Raw genomic sequence first — 21,819 nt, 5'->3', positions numbered from 1 at the left:
AATTTGATAATAGAAGGTCTATCAGCGTATGCTGTTTCAGCTGCTTTTAAGCGAACTTCAAGCAGACGCTGTTGTTCTCCCTTTAATTTTTTCTGGGTCGCTGAGTATGAGATGCTCAAACCTCGTGCATAAGCTTTGATGGTCTCCCACATCATTGATAGGTTGCTAGCCGTACCCAAATTAATTTCTAAAAAAGTTTTAAATTCTTGAGAGAAGTACTTTACAAATTTACTATCTTTCATCTGGAAGGTGTCCATACGCAAATGCCGAGGGGATGTCCCGTCGTTCCTCGCCTTGATTTCCATATATACAGCAGCGTGATCAGAAATTGCTATACTATCTTTTTTACAGGATGAAATGGAATTTTAAAAAATCGAGGGGGCGTAAAACATATCAATTCTGGTATGACATTTATGTGGACTGGAATAAAAAGAAAAATCTCTGCCCTGTGGATGAAGACATCTCCATACTAATCCTAATTCTTTGTTCAGATCCACCAATTGTCTAGATCTGGGAGAAACTCCTGCAGTACTTTTGGGAATCCTATCTATTTCCGGATCCATAATACAATTAAAGTTTCCCCTATAATTGTATGACGGGCACCAAGAGCCATCAATTTTGAGAAGGCTTCCGTTATAAATTTAAAGGGGTGTGCTGGGGGGCAGTACAAATTTAAAATCCAATATTCCTCTCCATTTATTAGGGCTTTAATCAGAATATATCGTCCAGATTTGTATTATCTGATTTAGGATTTTGAAAGGGAAATTCTCCCAAATAACAATAACAACTCCCCTGCTTTTTGAGCTAAAAGAAGAAAAAAAAGGCCTGATCAAATCCACCCTGTCGTAATTTCAAGTGTTCTTTATCCAACGGGTGTGTCTCCTGTAGGAGAGCTATATCAACTCTTTTTTTCTTGAGATTTGATAATATTTTCTTCCTTTTGACTGGCGAATTACTCCCCATGACATTCCAGGTGCACCACTTAACTGACTGATCAACCATAATCGTCCAGGCAAATCCGAGACCCCTCGAGAGGGGAAACCCTATCCAGAACATCCCGAGCATAGAGCATATAAAATACACAAAAATAAAGGCTTCTAATACACTCACAACAGTATAATAAAAAACTATTTCTAAATAATAAAAAAAAGTATTTAAATGGAGATTTTCCCCCTTGTTCCCAGGGATATCACTTCCTTTCCAAAGGTCCATCGTATCCTCTCCCAACGAGTGTCACACCCTTGACCCAGGCGCTCCTCAATAGAATGAGGAGAATTCAAATATACTGCAGAGCTAGAGTTAACAGTGAGCACCCTACCCACACGGATATATTTGGTAATGTTAATATCACGTATAAACATATATAACTGTAAAATTACAACCTCAACAATATAATAATACAAAATAAGAAGGGAAAGCAACCCCGCTCTTAGAGATAGAGATAAAATAGAATAAGGCAACCACCTCCCCCCACCAACATTAACTAGACCACCCGGCTTATATTTTAAAAACCAAGGGGGGGAGAAAATCCTTAAGTAGAGAACAAATAAATAAATCCCTCTCCCCATTCCCCAAGATAATATTAAACAGTAAGGTAAAACAAAAAAGGGGGGGGGGGGGGGGGGGGGGGGAGGCAAACCAACATCCATTGTCTCTTTCTTAGATAAATTGTGAGTCCAAAAATTTCTTAGCCTTTTCCGGCGATCCGAAGTTATACACAGATCCTTCATGGTTTAAGCACTGCGTCGCTGGGTAGCGTAAGGAGTACTGGATATTTAAGTCCCTTAAACACTTCTTCGCCTCATCGAATGCCTTCCTCTTTCGGACCAGAGCTGGGGAAAAGTTCTGGAATAACATGATCTTGGATCCTTTATAGATCATGACTTGGGAATCTTTTCCAAGATTTCTAGAGGCGTCTAGGAGTATCTGCCTCTCCTTGTAGCTCTGCAGCCGGAACAGGACCGGGCAGGGGCGCTGGTTTGAGGTCGTCAATGTGGTTCTCTAAGGTCCGGACTCGCTGTTCGAGAGTCCAGACCCGATCCACGGCCGATTGCGCTGTAGTTTCGGAGGTCGCAGCCTTTCGCTCTGCCCCTCTGACTCAGCGCTCGATTTCCTTAATGTCTCGGTCGCGCTTTGGCAGCACGGCGGAGAGTGAGTTCCATCGGCTTCGGGACTCTGCAATAAATGCGTCGATCTTCACATCCAGTTTGGAGATGATTTCCACGAGGCTCGCTACCGGAGGTAAGTCCCCCGGGCGGCTGCGGATGCCTCTGCTGCTGAGAGCTCCCTTCCCTTTAGTCATTTTTACTGAAGGTTAGAGATTGTTTAAATTTAATATCAAGCAACTAATTAAATTATACAGCTATTTTAAATGATTTGGTGAATGTGGTGGGGGTGGGTGACCCACTCTGCCCAAGTCTTGGGAGGAGCACTGTAGACTCAGACTTGCTGGGTCGCCGCCATCTTGGATCCCCCGACATTACTTTTCTGACATGCCCTATTTCCTGGTACAATCTTGCGCCCCTGGTCCTGACCACTGTTGGGAGGTCTGTACATGACTCCCATTATATAGTTTTTTTTGCCTTGTTCCTCAACTCCACCCACACAGACTCCACATCATCTGACCTATGTCATTCAGTGCCATGAATTTAATTTTGTTTTTAACTAACAAGGCAACCCCACCACCTCTGACCACCTCCGTCTTATCGATAAGTTGTAAATCCTTAGATGTTAAACTGCCAGTCCTGAACCTCCTGCAACCTTGTCTGTGATGCCTACCACATCATAATCATTCACAATGATTTGTGTCATTAGTATTTGTAACAAAATAGATAAATAATGAACATTCAGGTAAAGTGCCTTAATGCTAACTTTATCATTATGAGAGATATTGGAAATCATAGATGCCCTAAGTTATCCTTCCTTTTTGCTGCATTCCTATTCTGCCTCGAGCTTAAACCCACCTGCACACATGCTATTCTGCTGCTTATCTTTCCATTTAACTCCATACTCCCTGTCACTTTAGCTTTCCTTTCCCGATTCAGAAGTTTAAAGTCCTACTGACCACCCTATTTACCCTTTTCACTAGATCACTGGTTCCAGATTGGTTCGAGGGAGACCATCCCAACAGTACAGATCCCCCGGTCTCAAAACTGATGCCAATATCCCATGAAATGGAATCCTTCTTTCCCATAGCAATCTCTTCACCACATGTTTACTTCCCTAATTTTCTTATCCCTTTGTCATTTGGCATGTGGCTTGTAGTAATCCAGAGATTTTGATCCTTGAGGACCTGCACTTCAATTTCCTTCCTAGTGCTTGATAATCCCCAAATAGGCCCTCCATCCCAGCCTTGCCTATGCTGTTAGTCCCAACGTAGACCACAATAACTGGATCGTCCACCTCCTCTCAAGCGGGTCGCAGATGTCCTGCACCCTGGCACTGGGCAGGCAACATACCATGCAGGACTCCCTTTCTGGCTTGCATAGGAAACTATCTGTCCCCCAATTATAGGATCCTCTATAACAAGTACTTGTCTTTTTGCTCCCCACTCTTGAATTGCCCTCTGCACCATGGTGCTGTGGTGAGCTGGCTCATCCTATCCACAACCCTTTCCCTCAGCCACAAAGGGAGCAAGAATCTCATACCTGTTAGATAAGGTCAAGGGCTGAGGCTTGTGCACTCCTGAACTCAGAATCCCCCTACCTGCCTCACTTATGGTCACATCCTGTTACTCCTGAACACTTACTGATTTTGAATTACTTAATCTACCTGATATGAGATCCTTTTCGCTAGAACACCAACCTGATATTAGGTATAAAAGAAGATCCCAACAACTGAGAACCAAAATTGATGGCGTGGATGGAATACTGAGAAGTATTTTGGCATAAATACATGCTCTAATCTACCTCATTTGCAAGGAGGCAAGCAAGCTGGGATCTCCAAGACACGATAACTATGTCCATCTTAAGGAAAGATGATCAGGCCAATTGCATTAATAGAGAGGAGTTTCCCTGCTGCCCACTAAAAGGAAAGGGACATTACAAGGATTTTCAATCGTGTCCTCTCTGTGACTGAAGAGTTCCTCCTGGAGTCACGCTGCAGATTACACCCATCAACAAGATAGACAGATAGATTCCCTATAGTATGGAAACAGGCCCTTTGGCCCATCAAGTCCACACCAACCCTTTGAAGAGTAACCCACCCAGACCCAATCTCCTATACTATATTCACCTCTGTCTAATGTACTTAACACTATGGGCAATTTATTAGATCAGATTAGATTCCCTAGATGCGGAAACAGGCCCTTTGGCCCATCAAGTCCACACCAACCCTCTGAAGAGTAACCTACCCAGACCCATTCACCTACTCCCTACTAATGGACCTATCGCTACGGGCAATTTAGCATGACTAATTCACCTAACTCTCACATCTTTGGACTGTGGGAGGAAACCGGGACATCTGGAGGGAACCCACGCAGACACAGGGAGAATGTGCAAACTCCATGGAGACACAGTCACCCAAGGCTGGAATCGAACCTGGGTCTCTGGCGCTGCGAGGCAACAGTGCTAGCCACTGAGCCGCCCCAAATTTAGCATGGCCAATTCACCTGACCTGCACATCTTTGGATTGTGGGAGGAAACCAGAGCATCCCGAGGAAACACGCAGACACAGGGAGAATGTGCAAACTCCATACAGACAGTCGCCCAAAGTGAGAATTGAACCAAGGTCCCAGGGCAAACCACTGAGCTGCCCCAATGCAATGAATTTCCATCCATCAAGAGCAAAGAAAGCAACACGAGTTTATCCAACCTCTCCTCATATCTAAAACCCTCCAGACCAGGCAAATCATGGTAATTCTTTTCTGCATCCTCACAGAAGCATTCACGTCTGTCTAATAGTGTGGTGACCAGAGCTGCATGCAATATTACAAATATGGCATAATTATACAGATGTAACATAACTTGAAATTTCCATATTTGATGCTCTGGCCATTGAAGGCAAATATGCTGTATGCTTGACCACCTTATCTACCTAATGTTGCCACTTTCAGGGATCTGTGGACCTGTACGCCCAGATCCTGCTGTATGTCAATGCTCCGAAGGGGTCTGCTGTTTTCTGTATAATTCACACTTGAATTCAATCTTCCAAAATCCATCACCTCCTATTTTTCCAGATTAAACTCCATCTGCCATTTTTCTGCCCAAATCTGCAATCTATATCCTGTGTATCCTTTGACAATTCTCTTCACAATCTGCAAATGCACCAATTTTGGCGTTATCTGCAAACTTATTCATCAGATTACTTACATTTTCCTACAAATCATTTGTATATATTACAAACAGCAAAAATCCTAGCACTGATCCCTATACTACACCACTAGTTACTGATCTCCATTCCAAAAAGCTCCCTTCCACAGCTACTATTTATCTTTTATGACCAAGCCAGATCTGTATCTACCTAGCCAGCATACCCTAAAACCTATGAGACTCTATCTTTTGCACCAGCCTATCATGAGGTACCTTATCAAATGCATTACTAAAGTCCACGTAGACAATATCCAATGCCTTTCCCTCAACAATCATTCTTGTCACGTTCCTCAAAAACACGACTTTCCCTGCACAAACTCATGCTGCCTATCACTAATAAGTCCATTTGCTTCCAAGTATGAATAAATCCTATCTCTTGGTATCTTCTCCAACAGCTTCCCAATCACTGATGTCAGACTGACTGGCCTGAATTGTCTGGTTCATCTCAGTTTCCCTTCTTAAACACAGAAACAACATTGGTTATTCTCCAATCCTCTGGAACGTCACGAGGCCAAATAGAGTGCAAAGACATCTGTTAGGCCACAGCTATTTTCTCCCTTCCCTCCCATACAGCCCTGAGGGCATGTCTACCTTAATGCATTTCAAGGGACCCAACACACTTCCTCTTCAGTATGTTGATCTGCTGAGAGTATTCACATTCCTTTCCCCAACGTCAACATCCGTCATGTCCTCTCTTTGATAAATGCTGATATAAAGTACTTAACCATTTCCTCTGACTCCAAGCATAACCTGCCTCCTTTATCCTTGAGTGGGCCTCCTCTTTCCCGAACTACCTTCCTGCTCCAAATACATGTATGAAGTGTCTTGGATTCTCCTTAACCCTACTGGCCATAGAGACTTCAAGGTCTCCTTCAGCCCTCCTAACACTCCATTTAAGCACCTTTCAACTTTCTCTATGTTCTTCGAGTACTCCATCTAATTTTAGTTACCTAGACCCAAGGTATGCTTCCTTTTGTTTCTGACTAAGCTGATAACTTCCCGTCATCCAATGTTTCCAAATCCTGCAATTCTTGTCCTTCATTTTAAGAGGAACATGCCTGTCCTATACTCTAATCAACTCATCTTTAAAAGACTTCCACATGTTAGTTGTGGATTTATCCTCAAACAGCTGTTCCTAATCCACATTCTCAGATTCTTGCATAATTCGGTTATAGTTGGACTTCCCCCCAATTTAACACTTTCATCCAAGGTCCACTCCTGCCTTTATCCAGAATTATCCAAAAAAATTTACAGAATTATGGTCACTATTCCCAAAACGTATCCCCACTGAAACTTCGATCATCTGGTCGGGCTCATTTCCCAATGAGGAACCTCAATTATCCGAACTACATGGGCAGGGAGTATTTTGTTCAGATAATCAAACATTCAGGATAACAGAGTTTCACCAAGCATCCAGACCTTGCAATCTATGTTCAGATGCTTGAGGTTTCTCTGTACCAGGTCCAGCATGGCTTCATTGTTAGCCCCTAGCAGTCTCCATTAACAGCTGTTCACCCGCTCAGCCAGCTTGTTATCGACTCCTTTGTCTGTCCAACTGTTCTTCTCTCTCTGAAGGCTCCATCCCTATTTATCATAGTCTCTTTACCCCCTTCACCCCCCCCTCCCCCGCCCATTATCTGCACATAAACTAACATTTTCCTATGTACCATCAGTTCTAAAGAATGGTCATTGGACCTGAAACGTTAACCTTGGTTTCTCTTCAAAGATGCTGCCAGGTTTGCAGAGCTTTTCTAGCAACTTCTGTTTTGTTTCCAGTATAGCCCCTTCCCTCATTGGACTAGACACATATTGTTTTAAAATAGCCTCCCAGATGCACCTAAAAAAAACGACTGCCCATCCAAACCCCCAGTACTAAGGAAGCCCCACTCAATATGGGGGGTGAAGTTAAAATCACCCACCACAACATCCTGCTACAATCTGACTACATATCTCTTCCTCCATCTCCCACTGGGAGGTCTGTAATACAATTCCAGCATTGTAATTGCATGCTTCTTAGTCCTGAGCTCTACCCATAATGCCTTGCTCCAAGATCCCTCCACATTGTCCTCCCTGAACACAGCTATGATTTGCTCCCTAACCATTAAAGTGACTCTCCCACCTCTTCTTCCTCCTCAATCTCATCTGAAACATCAATACCTTGGTATGTTAAGCTGCCAATCCTGTCCCTCTTTTAACCATGTCTCTGTGATAGCAACAGCATAGTGGAGGTGATTGGGTGAGTTCAGTTGTATGGAAAATTATGGACAAAGTTAAAGGGTTAGGGGTCAGCAGAATTTATTAAAGTTTTCAGAAAAAGTAATGGGACAGAGAGGACAGAAAGGCTCAGGAAATAGATATAGGATGAGAGGGGAAAAGATATAAAAAGAGGACTTAAGGGAAGGCTTTATAGGGATATGCTGGCAAATGAGATTACTGAGGATACCTGGTCGGCATGGACAAGTTGGACCGAAGGGTCTGTTTCTATGCCGTACATCTCTATGACGCTATGACAAGCGGGCATCAAAGAGCAGGAAGCAGTCAATGAAGGCCAAGGGTGTTGCACTTAAATGCACACAGTATATGGAACAATGCCAATGAGCTGTAATGCAGATTGAAGCTGGTGGGTACGATGTTGGCAGTATCACAGAGACGTGGCAGCAAGGAAATCAGGGCTAGAAACTAAATATCCAAGGATTGTGTCCTATCGAAAAGACAGGCAAAGAGAGCGTAGCTGCCTTGTGAGTAAGAAAGAAAATCAAATAGATAGCAAGAAATGGTATAGAATTGGAAAGTGTAAACTGTGAGGGTAGAGTTGAGGAACCAGAATGGAAAACAAAGATGTTACGTACAAACCTTCCAGTCAGGGTGTTGGTCAGAAAATAAATCAGGAGATAAAAAAGACATGTAAGAAAGGCAAAATTATTACAATAATTATGGGGTACTTCAATATGCAGTCACAATGGGAATATCAGATTGGGATGGATTTTTCCTCATATTAGTCATGGTTTATCCTGGCTCCTTAGATCATGACCCATGGTTCTGGGCTCCTGTGTCATGTGGAACATCCATCTGCATTTATCTTGGTATCCTGTTAGAATTTTATAGATTTCTATGAAATCCCCTGAACTTCAGTGAATATAGTCCGAACTGATCCAGACTTTCTTTATGTGTTCTACTATCTCAGTTGCACTCCCTCCATAGCCAGAACATTCTTCATCAGATACGGAGACCAAAACTGTGGAGAACATTCTCATCAAGGTCCTGTAAAATTGTATTTCTTCTGAACTCAAATCTTCTCACTATGGAAGCCAACGTGCTATTTGCTTCTTCAACGCCTGTATGCTTGCTTTCAGCAAGTGGTATATAAAGACATTAAGGTCTAATTGCACCTCTCAAAAAGGTTTTGTCACAAAATAGAAAAATAAAGAAAAGAAGTGCATATTTAAAATGAAAATTAGAACAATAACACACTCTGGAAATTCTAAGATAAGAAGAGGATGTGGGAGCTTGAGCTGTCAAGGTGTGGTGAGAGGGGAATGAAATGGGACTGAGGGTAGGGGATGCAACAGGAGGATGGCTACAGGACTCCGAGCAATGCTAAACTGAAATTTACAACGTTAAATGAATAAATCATTACTATATTGTTAACCATGCTAAATAAAAACAACATTAACTGAATCAACTTCAAAGGGAACTTAACTGCAGTGAAATAATCAACCAAGCTCTGTGATGGACACGGAGGTCCCCTAACTGGAGTATGTTCCATTCTCTTACTATGCTTGATGCTTCTTCCATGTGGTGTTCAAGTGGGGGAGTCCTGATTCTTCCGCTCTAAGTAATCAGTAACAGATTTCTTTTGTTTTTCATTTCTCTTGATTACCTTAATGCCATGAGATTACAAGGAATTTGAGTCAATGTTGAGAACTTCCAGGACATGGAAGCTTCAGACACTCCTGAATGTGTATTCCTGTACCACCTCTGCAACTGGTTGGCCTGTACTGAATCACATTTAACAGCAGATTTTTTTGCTTTGAATATTGCAAGCTTAGATTGGATGAGTACAGTTTGTACTCTGCCTATTATAAAGGAACAAAGGAGCTATGTGAATGGTACCGCTCAGAAACCGCCAGAGCCCTTCATCAGGAATCGAAACGCCGAATTTCCTGTTCCTTGGATGCTGCCTAACCTGCTGTGCTTTAACCAGCAGCACATTTTCAGCTCTGATCTCCAGCATCTGCAAACCTCACTTTTTACTAGCTTGTGGAACAGACTGTTTTAGTATTGTCATTATGTAGTCTTATTGTCAAACATATTTCTGAAAACATTTTCAATGAAATTTACTACTAAAGGCCTCCACTTACTTGTAAGGTTTTTGTGGAAGAATGCTGATTCTAGTTTTGCCCAATATTTTCTTCAGTTTATTTCGTCCAGTCACTGTGTTTGCCTTTGCTTTCTTACTTGCTTTATCTAATCCAATCACTTGTTCAACATCTACTGCCAGGTCAGGAATGGAGTAACGGCTTCCTTTCTTGTCACCAATTTTTGGTAAGTGTGGAGCACCATTTCTCTTTTCTTCTGCGAGCCTTGACAGAAGTTCTTTAAATACTGTGGGAGAGGTATAAACTTTAGTCAGAGTTTTCTGATCACTAGTCAATTCTTTGACTTTTTGATAAAGGAGCACTATAACAATAATTAATTATTCTCCATAATGTTGCACACGGCATAAAGCACCGATTCCCAAATTGTGGGTTGACAACCTTGATTGAGGTCAGAGAAAAAGTGAATGGGGCCACAAATTCCCCTTTCACTGAGGCTACACCATGCACTGGCACTGATATCCAGGCGGCATAGAGACTTAGACCATAAGACATGGGAGCAGAAATTAGGCCATTCAGCCCATCGAGTCTGCTCTGCCATTCAAGCATGGCTGGTAAATTTCTCAACCCCGTTTTCCTGCTTTCTCCCTGTAACCCTTAATCCCCATGATACTCAAGAACCTATCTATCTCAGTCTTAAATATACTCAATGACCTGACCTCCACAGCCTTCTATGACAATGAATTCCATAGATTCACCACTCTCTGCTGAAGAAGTTTCTCCTCATCTCTGTTCTGTAAGGTCTTCCCTTTACTCTAACGCTATGCCCTCGGGTCCTAGTCTCTCCTACCAATGGAAACATCTTCCCAACATCTACTCTATCCAGGCCATTCAATATTCTTTACATTTCAATTAGATACCCCACCCCATCCTTCTAAACTCCATTAAGTATAAACTCAGAATCCTCAAATGTTCCTCACATGTTAAACTTTTCATTCCTGGAACCATTCTCAAGAACCTCTTTTGAACATGCTCCAGGGCCAGTACATCCTTCCTGAGATATGGGGTCCAAACCTGGGCACAATACTCCAAATGTGGTCTGACCAGAGAGTTATAGAGCCTCAGAAGAACATCCCTGCTTTTATATTCAAGGCCTCTCAAAATAAATGCCATCAATGCATTTACCTTCCTGACTATGGACTTAACCTGCAAGTTTACCTTGAGAGAATCCTGGACTAGATCTCCCAAGTCTCTATGAACCCCAGACTTCTCCCCATTTGGAAAACAATCTATGCTTCTATTCTTCCTACCAAAGTAGGAAGATTCCTCACACTTTCCCACATTTATTCCATCTGCCACTTCTTTGCTCAGTCTTCTTCTGCAGCCTCACCACCTCAATGCTACCTGTCCCTCTACCAAACTTCCCTTTCTCAGCAGGAACTATACAACATTTTATTAGGATTGTCCATTTCCCTACCTGCAAAACATGCAGAAAAAGTCTCAGCTAACCATTGTACCCTGAGATTTATTTCATAGTCCGATACTATATCCTCCACCTGGAGTGATTTCTAAGCATAAACTGTCTATGCTAAGATGGCAGGCAATTTGCAGTCTGATTGAACAGCTGAACTTTTCTGCGGAATTTCAATCTGAGTCTGTTGGTGAGGTTCATGTTTTCATTCACTTTTAAACTCATTATTAGGAAGTTACCCTCCATTACCAGTCGCAAACATCATTGATGTTGCACGTTTGGTCCCTAGGAATTTATCCATGATTTTGTCTACATAATCCTTTGTCTTTACTATTTTTGTCCTTATCCATTCTTTCAACTGCTAAAGTCATGCACCAACAGAAGACTTACAACAAGAACCTGACAGCATCCTCTGATACTTTTTGTAGGTTTATACTTGAGATATCTGAAGCAAAGTTATAACCTCATTTGCTGAGTTTAATGTTTATCATATATGACATGGAAGGAATACCTTTTGGTAACATATGGCTTTGTAGATGTCTCTCCACGAGTAAATAAGGGAACTGAGGCCAATCCATTCCTACTTCTATAAGCACAATATTTATAGAGATTTACGGCACAGAGTTATACAGCATAAACATGCACCTCCAAAACCAAATATCATAGGTTTAAATCTCATTAATTCCCCAATGCTCATTCCTGCTGCATCCAAATAAACATGATTAATCTACAATTAACAAGATAGCTCACAACCATCTTCCTTCTCAAGTGTAATTAAACAACACAGATTACTGTTTCCAGCAACACCTAGTTCTCTAGAATGCATTAAAAAGTTAACCAAAACATCATCAGTAATGAATAGTTTTGTGGTGCAGACTTAGAGAAAGAGGAGATAGTGAAGACTGCAGATGCTAGAGAGTCAGACTAGTTAAACAGTGGAGCTGGAAAAAATACAGCAGGTCAAGCAGCATCAGAGAAGGGGAATCGATGTTTCATCAGGACTGCCAAACTCCAAACTGCTCAACAATCTTCAAGTCATTCGTTATTGATGAATCACAACACAGCAACTGAAGTGGAACTGCTCTGAGTGTCTTAGAGTCATGAATATGTACAGCATGGAAACAGATCCTTTGGTCCAACTCGTTCATGCCAATCAGATATCCTAATCTAATTGAGTACCATTTGCCAGCACTTGGCCAATATCCCTGTAAACCCTTATTCTCACAACTATCCAGGTGCCTTTTAAATGTAATTGTACCAGCCTCCACCATTTCCTCTGGCAGCTCATTTCATGCATGCACCACCCTCTGTGTGAAAAAGCTGCCCCTTAGGTCCCTTTTAAATGCAAAACGTTTTACTAAAAAAGCTTTGGTTTGAGAGCAGAAATGATTCTAGAGGAGTTGATAAATATTAAAAATATTCATCAGCCTAAATACAAGGAATAAATATTGGACAAAAAAACCTCAATTTCAACATCTCAGAACAAAACTAAAGGAAACAAGTCATCCATCCAGCCTGGGACAGTACATTTCGGACAGACCATGAAAATAATTTTTTATTCACATTATCTGGAATAATGCAGAATGTCACTTGATTAATTACTTCTGTCACCCACCTTTCTTTTATGTTTCTGAGAAGTACATCTAATATGCAAACATATGTAAAAAAAATCATGTAAATTGGATCTATGAAATTTTCACTGTATAAAAGACCTACCAAACAAATTTGTTTTCACAGTGATAGACAAATGAGTATTGTTCCTAAGAATTTCCAAAGCTTTAGGCAGCTGAATATTCTCAAAGTTTTGTCCATTGACTTCCATTATCTGAAAAACAGGATAGCTTTTTTGCGTCATTCATACTAAATGTGCATTAAATATCAAAGCTGTGCCATATAAGTTCATACTATGTGACCTGCATTCTTTTATTTTGGAGCTATAATTGGTTAATGAGAAAATTCTAAAAGCCATATTTAGTTCTAAAAGTGGGCAAGTCATAGCTAAATATTTAGTAGCATAAAGATCTTCATAGGTGAAGCTTATTCTTTCTTACTGAGAACTAAATTTGTCTAGTTGATTACTGAAAATGAAGAATCAATATCACATGGCTGGATACATGACTTATGTTTCAATTCACAATTTTTCATTTTTATCACTGAATTTGATTTATAGTACCATTTATGACTGCGATGCTTGTACTTACAAAAATATAAATCTTCAATAATATAGATGCTCTAGAATTGGCAGATAAAATCAACGGTTACCAGATTTATTTCTTAAACGTAGAGACAGAGGCCAACTTTTGTCTCATGGCCCAAATCAGTCTAAATAGTTAAAAATTGGTACTAATGTTGTCAGATTAGGCTTGAGCAAATGACACTCAATGCATTAACAGCTTTTGCCAATACATACCAATACAAAGGAATTAAGAAAACATCAGGGAAAATTGACAGAAAATGATACACCATATGAAACCAGGAGGCAAGTGACAGGGCAGCAGCAATCAAACACATTTTAATTGCTGCTAACTGGCAATGGCTCTGCATAAGAAGGGTTTCCTGATGTGTCACTCCAAGCATCCTCCCTAATTGTCCATTTTGCAATGTACCTTTATGGCAGTCCATATAAGTTAATTCCTGCACTTGACAGCCAATGATTGTTGTGGCAATCTTTTACTGCACAATGGAGCAGGTAGCTGCATATTTGGGTTAGCCTGCATTACTTTAATTGTCCTAGGGGAAGGGCAAAAAAAAAGTAGAAATGGCACAGGCACCTGACAATCTAAGTGCCAAAATGGGCATAAAATTGTATACATTTTTAAAAAAATAGTGATCTTCCATTGTCAGCAAACAAAAGGAGTCCCAAACTTTTCTGGACCTTCAATGTTAGTATATTCTTGGATATTTTCTGTATCATACATGAACTTTAAAGTGACAACATGATGTGCACAGGTCACGACAGTCAGATATTGAAACATTTAAAAAATATATAATAGCCACCTCGAGAAACTTTTATCCTCATGGCATTGTAGACCTGGTTGCAGAAACATATACAACAGAATGCAACTGTAGCAAACAAGAGATCAAATGCTCCAAATCTCAATGTTTCTTAAGAGGACAGAGCAGAGCAGTGTTTTAAATAAATTTTGGGTAAAAAAGGGATGCAACAGATTTCTAGATATTTCAAAAAGATACTTTAGCAAATATTTTTAATTAACCTCGTCAGGCATGTCATTGCACACCTCTGGAGTGGGCAGAACATTATCACTGTTTCACAAGGCACCCTTAGATTGTTAAAACCCTGATTTTTAAAATTATTTTTACTTGTTTACTTATTGAGTTTGATTTTGAGCTGTGAACTGGGAATTGTTAGCAGAGAATGACTTGTGTGGTAAAAAGGAAAGAACAGATCAAACAAGCTTTGAGGCTTGGCCTGGAGGCTAATTGCAGGCTGAGTCTTGATTAAAAGGGTTCCAATAGAACTGTGATCCCAAGAGCAGCACTGTGTTTAAACACACAGAAATTGGCTATTAATGAGCTCAGTACCTGGGATTTGGTTCTAGCAAATGTGGAAGGGACCTTATGTTCGACCAAATGGCAGTTGTTGAATAGTAGCGGAGGCCTCAGAAAACATTCAGTCTATCAGGGTGGAATCAGAATTAAGTTGTTTTTTTTAAACAGTATTTTAAGAGATAAATTTAACTGCTGACAAGACAGCATGAAAATTTGAAAGCTCCTAGCCTAACCTACCATACCCTCTTTTGGAAACCCAAAGAGCAAGAAAGCGGAGTTGGAAGGATTGCTGCCTTTGCCTGGCTGAACTAAGGAGGTGACCCTGATTGCCAGTTATAGAAAAGAAACCAAGGAGTACACATCTATGTCCGTGGAACAAAGCATTGTGTATGCTACTTACATGGTCTAGCTTGCTTTATTAATTTTTTTTATTTTAGCCTTTAATCATGTTTGTTCATCTGTCTTGTGTGAATGGGGACTGAATGCAAATGTTATAAATTTAAAACACAGACCATTAATTAGAATGCCTTGCTGTTTATAACGTTCTCTCTGCTAAAGTTATTGTGCTTTTTTTTAAAAAAAGATACCAAGCTGGTGTCTAGAAATTAATTACTCACCAAGTCTGGGAGTAGTTGTTCAAAAGTCTGGTTAGAAACCATTAGAGTGACTATTGGGTATCATCAATACTGAATTTTACTATCTTGCGAATACAGAGGTAGAAAGGCTGAATTGTTTCAGCTGTCAGTGTCATAGCTTTGATGCATATTACATTAACTTTGCTTCATCAATTAAATGTTTAATTCTGCATTTGCAAAGAGACAGCTCGAAAGAATAAACTCTAAGAAACCATCTAACGATAGAAGTGTAATGTGAAACGTTGTCACTTACTTTCTTTACAAATATATACATCTATCGTTGATATTTTTGCAGGCATATTTTTTCCACAAAAATTAGCTTAAGAGAAAGAAACACAAACCTGATCACCACGTTTCAACCCCGTTTCAGTAGCTTTACTACTAGGCTCTACGCTGTCTATGAAAATCCCAAAACCTTTTTCAGTGCCTCCCAAAAGGATAAATGGCAAAGGAGCTTCCCGTGATGGCTTCATTAGAGTTACTAGTCGCCGCTTGGCCTTAGCTGCGCAAGCAATGTTCAACAATCGAAGGTGACCGCCCATTTTCTGCACAATACAAAAAAGTATAATCTACAAACTGGAAACCAACTTCACTTATTTCAAGATTTTTTGAGACTAGTTTAAGACCAATCAAATTACTTAATTAGATAACTTACCTCTCGCTCCAAATTGTTTTCAAATTCTTCTAGAAATATGGTCATTGCAGAATTTCCTTCAAAATCATTGAAGTGATTGTTCACCCACAGTAATACTACCCGTGTAACCTGTAAAGTATTCAAAGAAGTTTACTCTCCCACTATTAAAGGCACGGCATGTTTCATGTATGCAACATATGCTGATTTAACATCAATTTAGAAAACTAAGAATTTGCAGATGAAGCTTGATTGTTTCAAGTAATGTATCATTTATACCTACTCGAAATTTATTCTTTGAAATTTAATGAAGTCTTTTAATTGGAGGTTAGGTTTTTATGAATAAAGTTACAAGTCAATTTACAACAGTTGATGGCAGAACAGTTAGGCTATTTGGAAGTGTTTTATTTGTATGCATGAAATAATGCATTCACTTCAAATTACAGGAACTAAAAGTAATTAGATTTTAAAATTCTCAAAACACTTCAGTTTACTTGTACAATAATCACGTGTTTCATAGTTTACTGAAGCATACAGACCTTCTAAAAATTTTGCAACACTCTGCCAAATGCAGGATAGGGATGTCTTCAGAAAGAGTGAAATATGGGGAGACGGTAGCTTAATGTTGATCGCTAGACTATTAATCCAGAAATTCGGCTAATGTTCTGGGAACCAAGGTTTGAATCTCGCCACAGCAGATGGGAGAAACTTGAAATCAGTTGAAAAAAATTTTTGAAAGTATTTAGTGAAGACCATGAAACCGTTAATTGTAGGAAAACCCATTTGGCTGATTCATGTTCTTCAGGGAAGGAAATCCGCCATCCTCATTCACAGACTAACAGCAATGTTGACCGCTGAAATGGCTTAGCAAATCACTCAGTTGTATCAACTGCTACGAAATTCACTCTCCTCTTGCCTGGATAAGTGCACCTCCAAAAACATTCAAGAAGCTTGACACCACTTGTGACAAAGCAGCCATTTGATTGATATCACATCCACAAACATCCACTTCCTCTACCAGCGACGCTCAGTAGCCGCAGTACTATCTACAAGTTGCACTGCAGAAATTCACCAAAGATCTTTAAATGGAACTTCCAAACCCATATCTACCTAGAAGGACAAGAGTAGCAGATACATGGGAACTGCCCAACCTGCAATTTCCTCTCCAAACCACTCACCATCCTGACTTGGAAATACTTCACTGTCATTGACTCAAGATCCTGGAATTCCCTCCCTGATGACACAAACTACAACAGTTCAAGAAGGCAGCTCAACACTACCTTCTCAAGGGCAACTATGGATGGGTAATAAATGCTGACTTGCCAGGTCCCACAAGTGAATTAAAAAAACTTGTAACATAATTTTAAAATTAGTTATGCTGGGCCGTTACGTTTCAATCATATTACTGCAAGTCTGGAGTCACATGTAGACACACTTCGTAATGATGTCAGATTTCCTCCCCTGAAGAGCAGTATAGTATCAGAAGGATTTTACAACAGTGCACAGCTTCATGTCAATGTGATTAGCATCTCATTCTGGATTTATGAGCTAAATATACCTTTGAATACATATCATTGGTACATACGTCCAGGCCACCAGATTACCAGCCCATTAACATTACCCCTATGCTACTGTCCAGCACTGCAACTTTTGTAAGGACAAGAAAAATGAAGGCGAGAGAAAGACAGGTTTGTAAAATTCCTGAAAATTGCTGCCAAATGACTGATAAAATTAATTGATCAACACCAATTCAGAATAAAAGGTAACAAGTTACACATAGGCAGACTATAAAAGCTGTGTCAAATGAATAACAGTTCAAGTCAGACTTCTTTGCCACCAAACAATATCCAAAGCATATTATCAATGAACATAATTACAAATCAATCTTTCTACTCAAATTTCTTTGCATTTATGTTGAGCATGCAAAGATACCTGAATCACAAGTTCCCAAGTTTAAGTTCCACCTCAGGGCTTGAACAAAAAAGTCAAGGCTGACAGTACCAAGGGAGCACTCTACTGTTGACAGTATCATTCTTTACATAAAATGCTGAACTGAGGCCCCATTTACCTGCTCACTTGGATGTAAAAGGCCTAATAACACTGTTTTAAAGAAGAGTTATCCCTGTGTTTTAGCCAACATTCAAGCATTTATCATCAACAGATTATCTGGCCATTATCTGTGTATGAACTTGTTGAATGTAAATTAATAACCATATTTCCTGCAGTACAATGATAACAGCATTTCAAAAAGTAGTTGACTGACTAGGAGATATGCAGTGGTTGTGAAAAATGCAAGTCCTTCTTGTTATTAATCATTGGCAAAGGAAAGAAATGTATCAGCTAAAGCAAGTTACTTATTATTACAGACCTAAAAGGCATATCATGCATTTTTTTTTGGCTACCTTGTCCCTGAGACTTGGGTCATTAAACCACTCCAGCAATTTCTTCCCAACTTCCATTGGGCTTGATAAGAAGGTCCTGTATGTTAATAAAAAATCTTCTATGTATGTGGGATCCACCACTGAATGCTCTTCCACTAGGTGCATTGTTAACCGTTCAGCCGTTCCCTAACATAATGCATATAGAACAGATAGTTAGATACATGCTAAATAGAACTGTAAAATTAGCTTATAGATACAACAGACAGAATAGACACTTTTTTCTGATGTATTTAAACATTCCTTTACTATCTTCTTTGGTTATAATTACCTTTATGACAATATGCCCTTTCCTGGTTCCAGTGCGATCTAATTCTCGATGTTCTTTTACCATAACAATCTCCCCCTCCTCCTCAACTTTCTGCATATTCTTTTCCACCTGGTTGAGGATTCGACAATAGTCTTGCTGGGCTATGCACACAAACTGCCACAGATCACAGAAAATGTTACATTAGAAAAACTTGTACACGCAGTAATGCTATTTATACCTATGTACATGGGTTAAGAGGTAATTTCAGTACTAATTTAAGTTAGTACAGCCATTATTAGTTTCTGCTAAACCTCATTTGCAGCTAGCACATCTGAATTGAATAATCAAAACAAAAAAATTACTAAATGTTAGGAATTTGCTTCAGTGTTCATACTCTAGTTTACAGATTAGACTTGTTTTACAAATACAGCACATAATTATTCAGGATTCTCATGGGGAAAATAGGGGGAAGCCCTATGAAAACACAGCATAATCTCCCGATTTCGACAATGGTTAGTGTGCCCCATCCATAATATTTGAAAGCTCTTGCAACAAAATGTCCTTAAAAAAGGTAAAAATTATATTTGTCCTAAGTGCTAATAGGATTGATTTAAAGAAATCACATGTAAAATGCCACGTGAAATTACAGAATACTACGAGCAACATCTCGACACGGAGAAACAACTTGATTTTAAAAAGTTTTGAATTTTTCTTAAAAAAAAGTGAGGGCAGAGTGGCTCAGTGGTTAATACTGCTGCACTAAAGTGCCAGGGGCCTGGGTTCAATTTCAGCCTTAAGAGAATGTCTGCGTGGAATCTGCACATTTGGCCTATATCTGTGTAGGTTTCCTCACACTTTCCAAAGATGTTCAGACTAGATGGAATTGGCCGTGCTAAATTGCCGATCGTGTCCAAGGATGTGCAGGTTAGGTAGATTAGCCATGCGAAATGCAGGGTTATCGGAAAGAAGGGTGGGTTCAAGTGCGATGCTCTTTGGAGGGGTGGTGCCAACTCGATGGGTCAAATGGGCTGTTTCCACACTGCAGGGATACTAACAAAAGATCTTTAATGCTAAAATTATTAATCTAAAAATAAAAGATGCATTCCATAAATTTTTTTTAGCGTATCATTTGATAACATCTACATTTTTCCTACTAAAAATTCAATTTGTCTCAAAAATTATGTACCTCATACAACACAGATGGAATTACTTCCTGTGCAACGAAGGATTACCTATATATTCAGTGGCAAGTACAGTCTATTGAAACCACACTGGCTGGAAACATCATTACAATTTGCTGGGCTTACAGTTAACAGAAATTACTGCAGTCATCAGTGGGATAATACTTTCATTTTTACTTAGGTGCAGAATCTCATTAGTTCAAAATTTTCTTTTACTACTTAATACAGAACTTTAAACTCCAACTGAATTTCTCCAAATGAGAAATTCAGATAATAATGATTAAAATGAACTCAATTACCTGGCAGTCATCAGCCTTTGTTTTCATCACTCCCTTCATGTATTCCTTCTCCAGAGTAGGAGAGACACCAAAGCTATTGCCCATGCATAGGATTTCCAGCCTTCCATCTGAATATGTGACTTCTACAGAACCATTTAAAATGACTGACCAAGAGTCAAGCTAGTATAAGAGAAGTTAAATTATTGAAAATATTTATATGAATAAATTCTGCTAATATAAAAAAAATTTCAGATCATTCATTCTTTTAACATTGCGGTTTTGCGACGTCAATTCATTCTCTCTATTGAAAACTGAATTGGTTTTAAAAATATTTTTATATTTCAGAATAAATGATTTACTTCTTTAGCTTTAGAATAATGAAGGCAATGACAAACAACATTTATCAAAAATCACAGTGGAAAATACCATTAGTCTTATGATGTAGTTAACAAATTACTCTACACTAACAATTTTTGGTTTAAGATACACATTATAGATCAAAGCATGTATTGCGACCAACAAATAAGGAAACTCCAATTATCTGACCCGAAAAATCACATGACATGCCAAACTTCTAAAAGTATTCTGGAATTTAGACTTTGTAGTGTTTTATGGTATTTGCCATGTCTACCAGTATGTGGTTAACTTTAAGGGTATTTGAGGTATTTATTACTAAAATCTTCACTGTTTTTGCCTTATTTTGGTCCTAACTAGTGATTAGAGATAGAGGATATACCACTGTATAGTATCTATAGAGTTCTTAGAAAGCAAGATGGTCATAATTATTTGAACCTTGGGAGCTGGTACACATACATTCACTACCTTCAGATTAAAATCAGTGGCAACAAGCAAGGGACACACTATATTTCCAAGTTAAAGAGAGTGCATTCTGATAAAAGTGTGAAATGTTGAAACCATGTACATTTGTGAAGTCAAACTTGGGAAAAGGTAATGGTAAATAGGAAGTTAAAAATCACACAACACCAAGTTATAGTCCAACAGGTCATCAGGTGATTGTGGAGGGCTCGATCGTAACACAGAATTTATAGCAAAAATTTGCAGTGTGATGTAACTGAAATTATACATTGAAAAATTGATTGTCTGTTAGAATACCATGATAGTTTCACTTCTTTCATGTGTAAATCACAAAACCCTTTTCTTTAAAGTTGCATTCTCGGGTTAGCTGTTAGCAATGGTGATAGCTAGACAACATGTTGAAGGTGTTAGCCCCCTGTGTTCTCTGTCTATGACCTGATGTTTAGATTGATTCTAATCTCAAAAGTGAGATAACAGAGTTTTACATAAATTCATGCAGTTTTTGAGCAAAGTGCAATGTAACTCTGCAAGTACAAATTCGCCCCACAAAATATATGTAGAACTCTGAGCTCAAAAACTGCATGAATTTATGCAAACCTTTGTTAACTCAATTTTTAGATTAGAATCAATCTAAACATCAGGTCATAGACAGAGAACACAAGAGGCTAACACCTACAACATGTTGTCTAGCTATCACCATTGTTAACAGCTAACCCAAGAATGCAACTTTTTAAAAAAAGGGTTTTGTGATTTACACATGAAAGAAGTGAAACTATCACTGTATTCGAACAGATGAAAGGCTTAACAGACAATCAATTTTTCAATGTATAATTTCAGTCACATCACACTGCAAATTTTTGCTATAAATTCTGTGTTACGATCGAGCCCTCCACAATCATCTGATGAAGGAGCATCGCTTCGAAAGCTAGTGTGCTTCCAATTAAACCTGTTGGACTATAATCTGGTATTGTGTGATTTTTAACT

The 21,819-nt window shown here is 39.3% G+C and overlaps 1 protein-coding gene across 8 annotated transcripts in view; it reads right to left on the bottom strand.

The window, feature by feature from the left end:
• rapgef2b (Rap guanine nucleotide exchange factor 2b) overlaps positions 1-21,819 on the bottom strand; it is a 393,772-nt gene that overhangs the window by 96,578 nt on the left and 275,375 nt on the right. For all 8 annotated transcript variants that reach the window (XM_060851743.1, XM_060851735.1, XM_060851737.1 and 5 more), the window contains 7 exons: positions 20,041-20,199; positions 18,582-18,734; positions 18,275-18,439; positions 15,897-16,004; positions 15,583-15,786; positions 12,813-12,921; positions 9,671-9,914 (listed from right to left, as the gene is read on the bottom strand). In XM_060851743.1, the coding sequence (XP_060707726.1) occupies positions 9,671-9,914; positions 12,813-12,921; positions 15,583-15,786; positions 15,897-16,004; positions 18,275-18,439; positions 18,582-18,734; positions 20,041-20,199 (1,142 nt within the window). The remainder of the gene's footprint in view (positions 1-9,670; positions 9,915-12,812; positions 12,922-15,582; positions 15,787-15,896; positions 16,005-18,274; positions 18,440-18,581; positions 18,735-20,040; positions 20,200-21,819) is intronic.

Source organism: Hemiscyllium ocellatum, chromosome 36, assembly GCF_020745735.1.
Source record: "Hemiscyllium ocellatum isolate sHemOce1 chromosome 36, sHemOce1.pat.X.cur, whole genome shotgun sequence".
In the NCBI taxonomy this organism is placed as follows: Eukaryota; Metazoa; Chordata; class Chondrichthyes; order Orectolobiformes; family Hemiscylliidae; genus Hemiscyllium; species Hemiscyllium ocellatum.
This window is presented reverse-complemented; position numbering and strand designations above follow the sequence as displayed.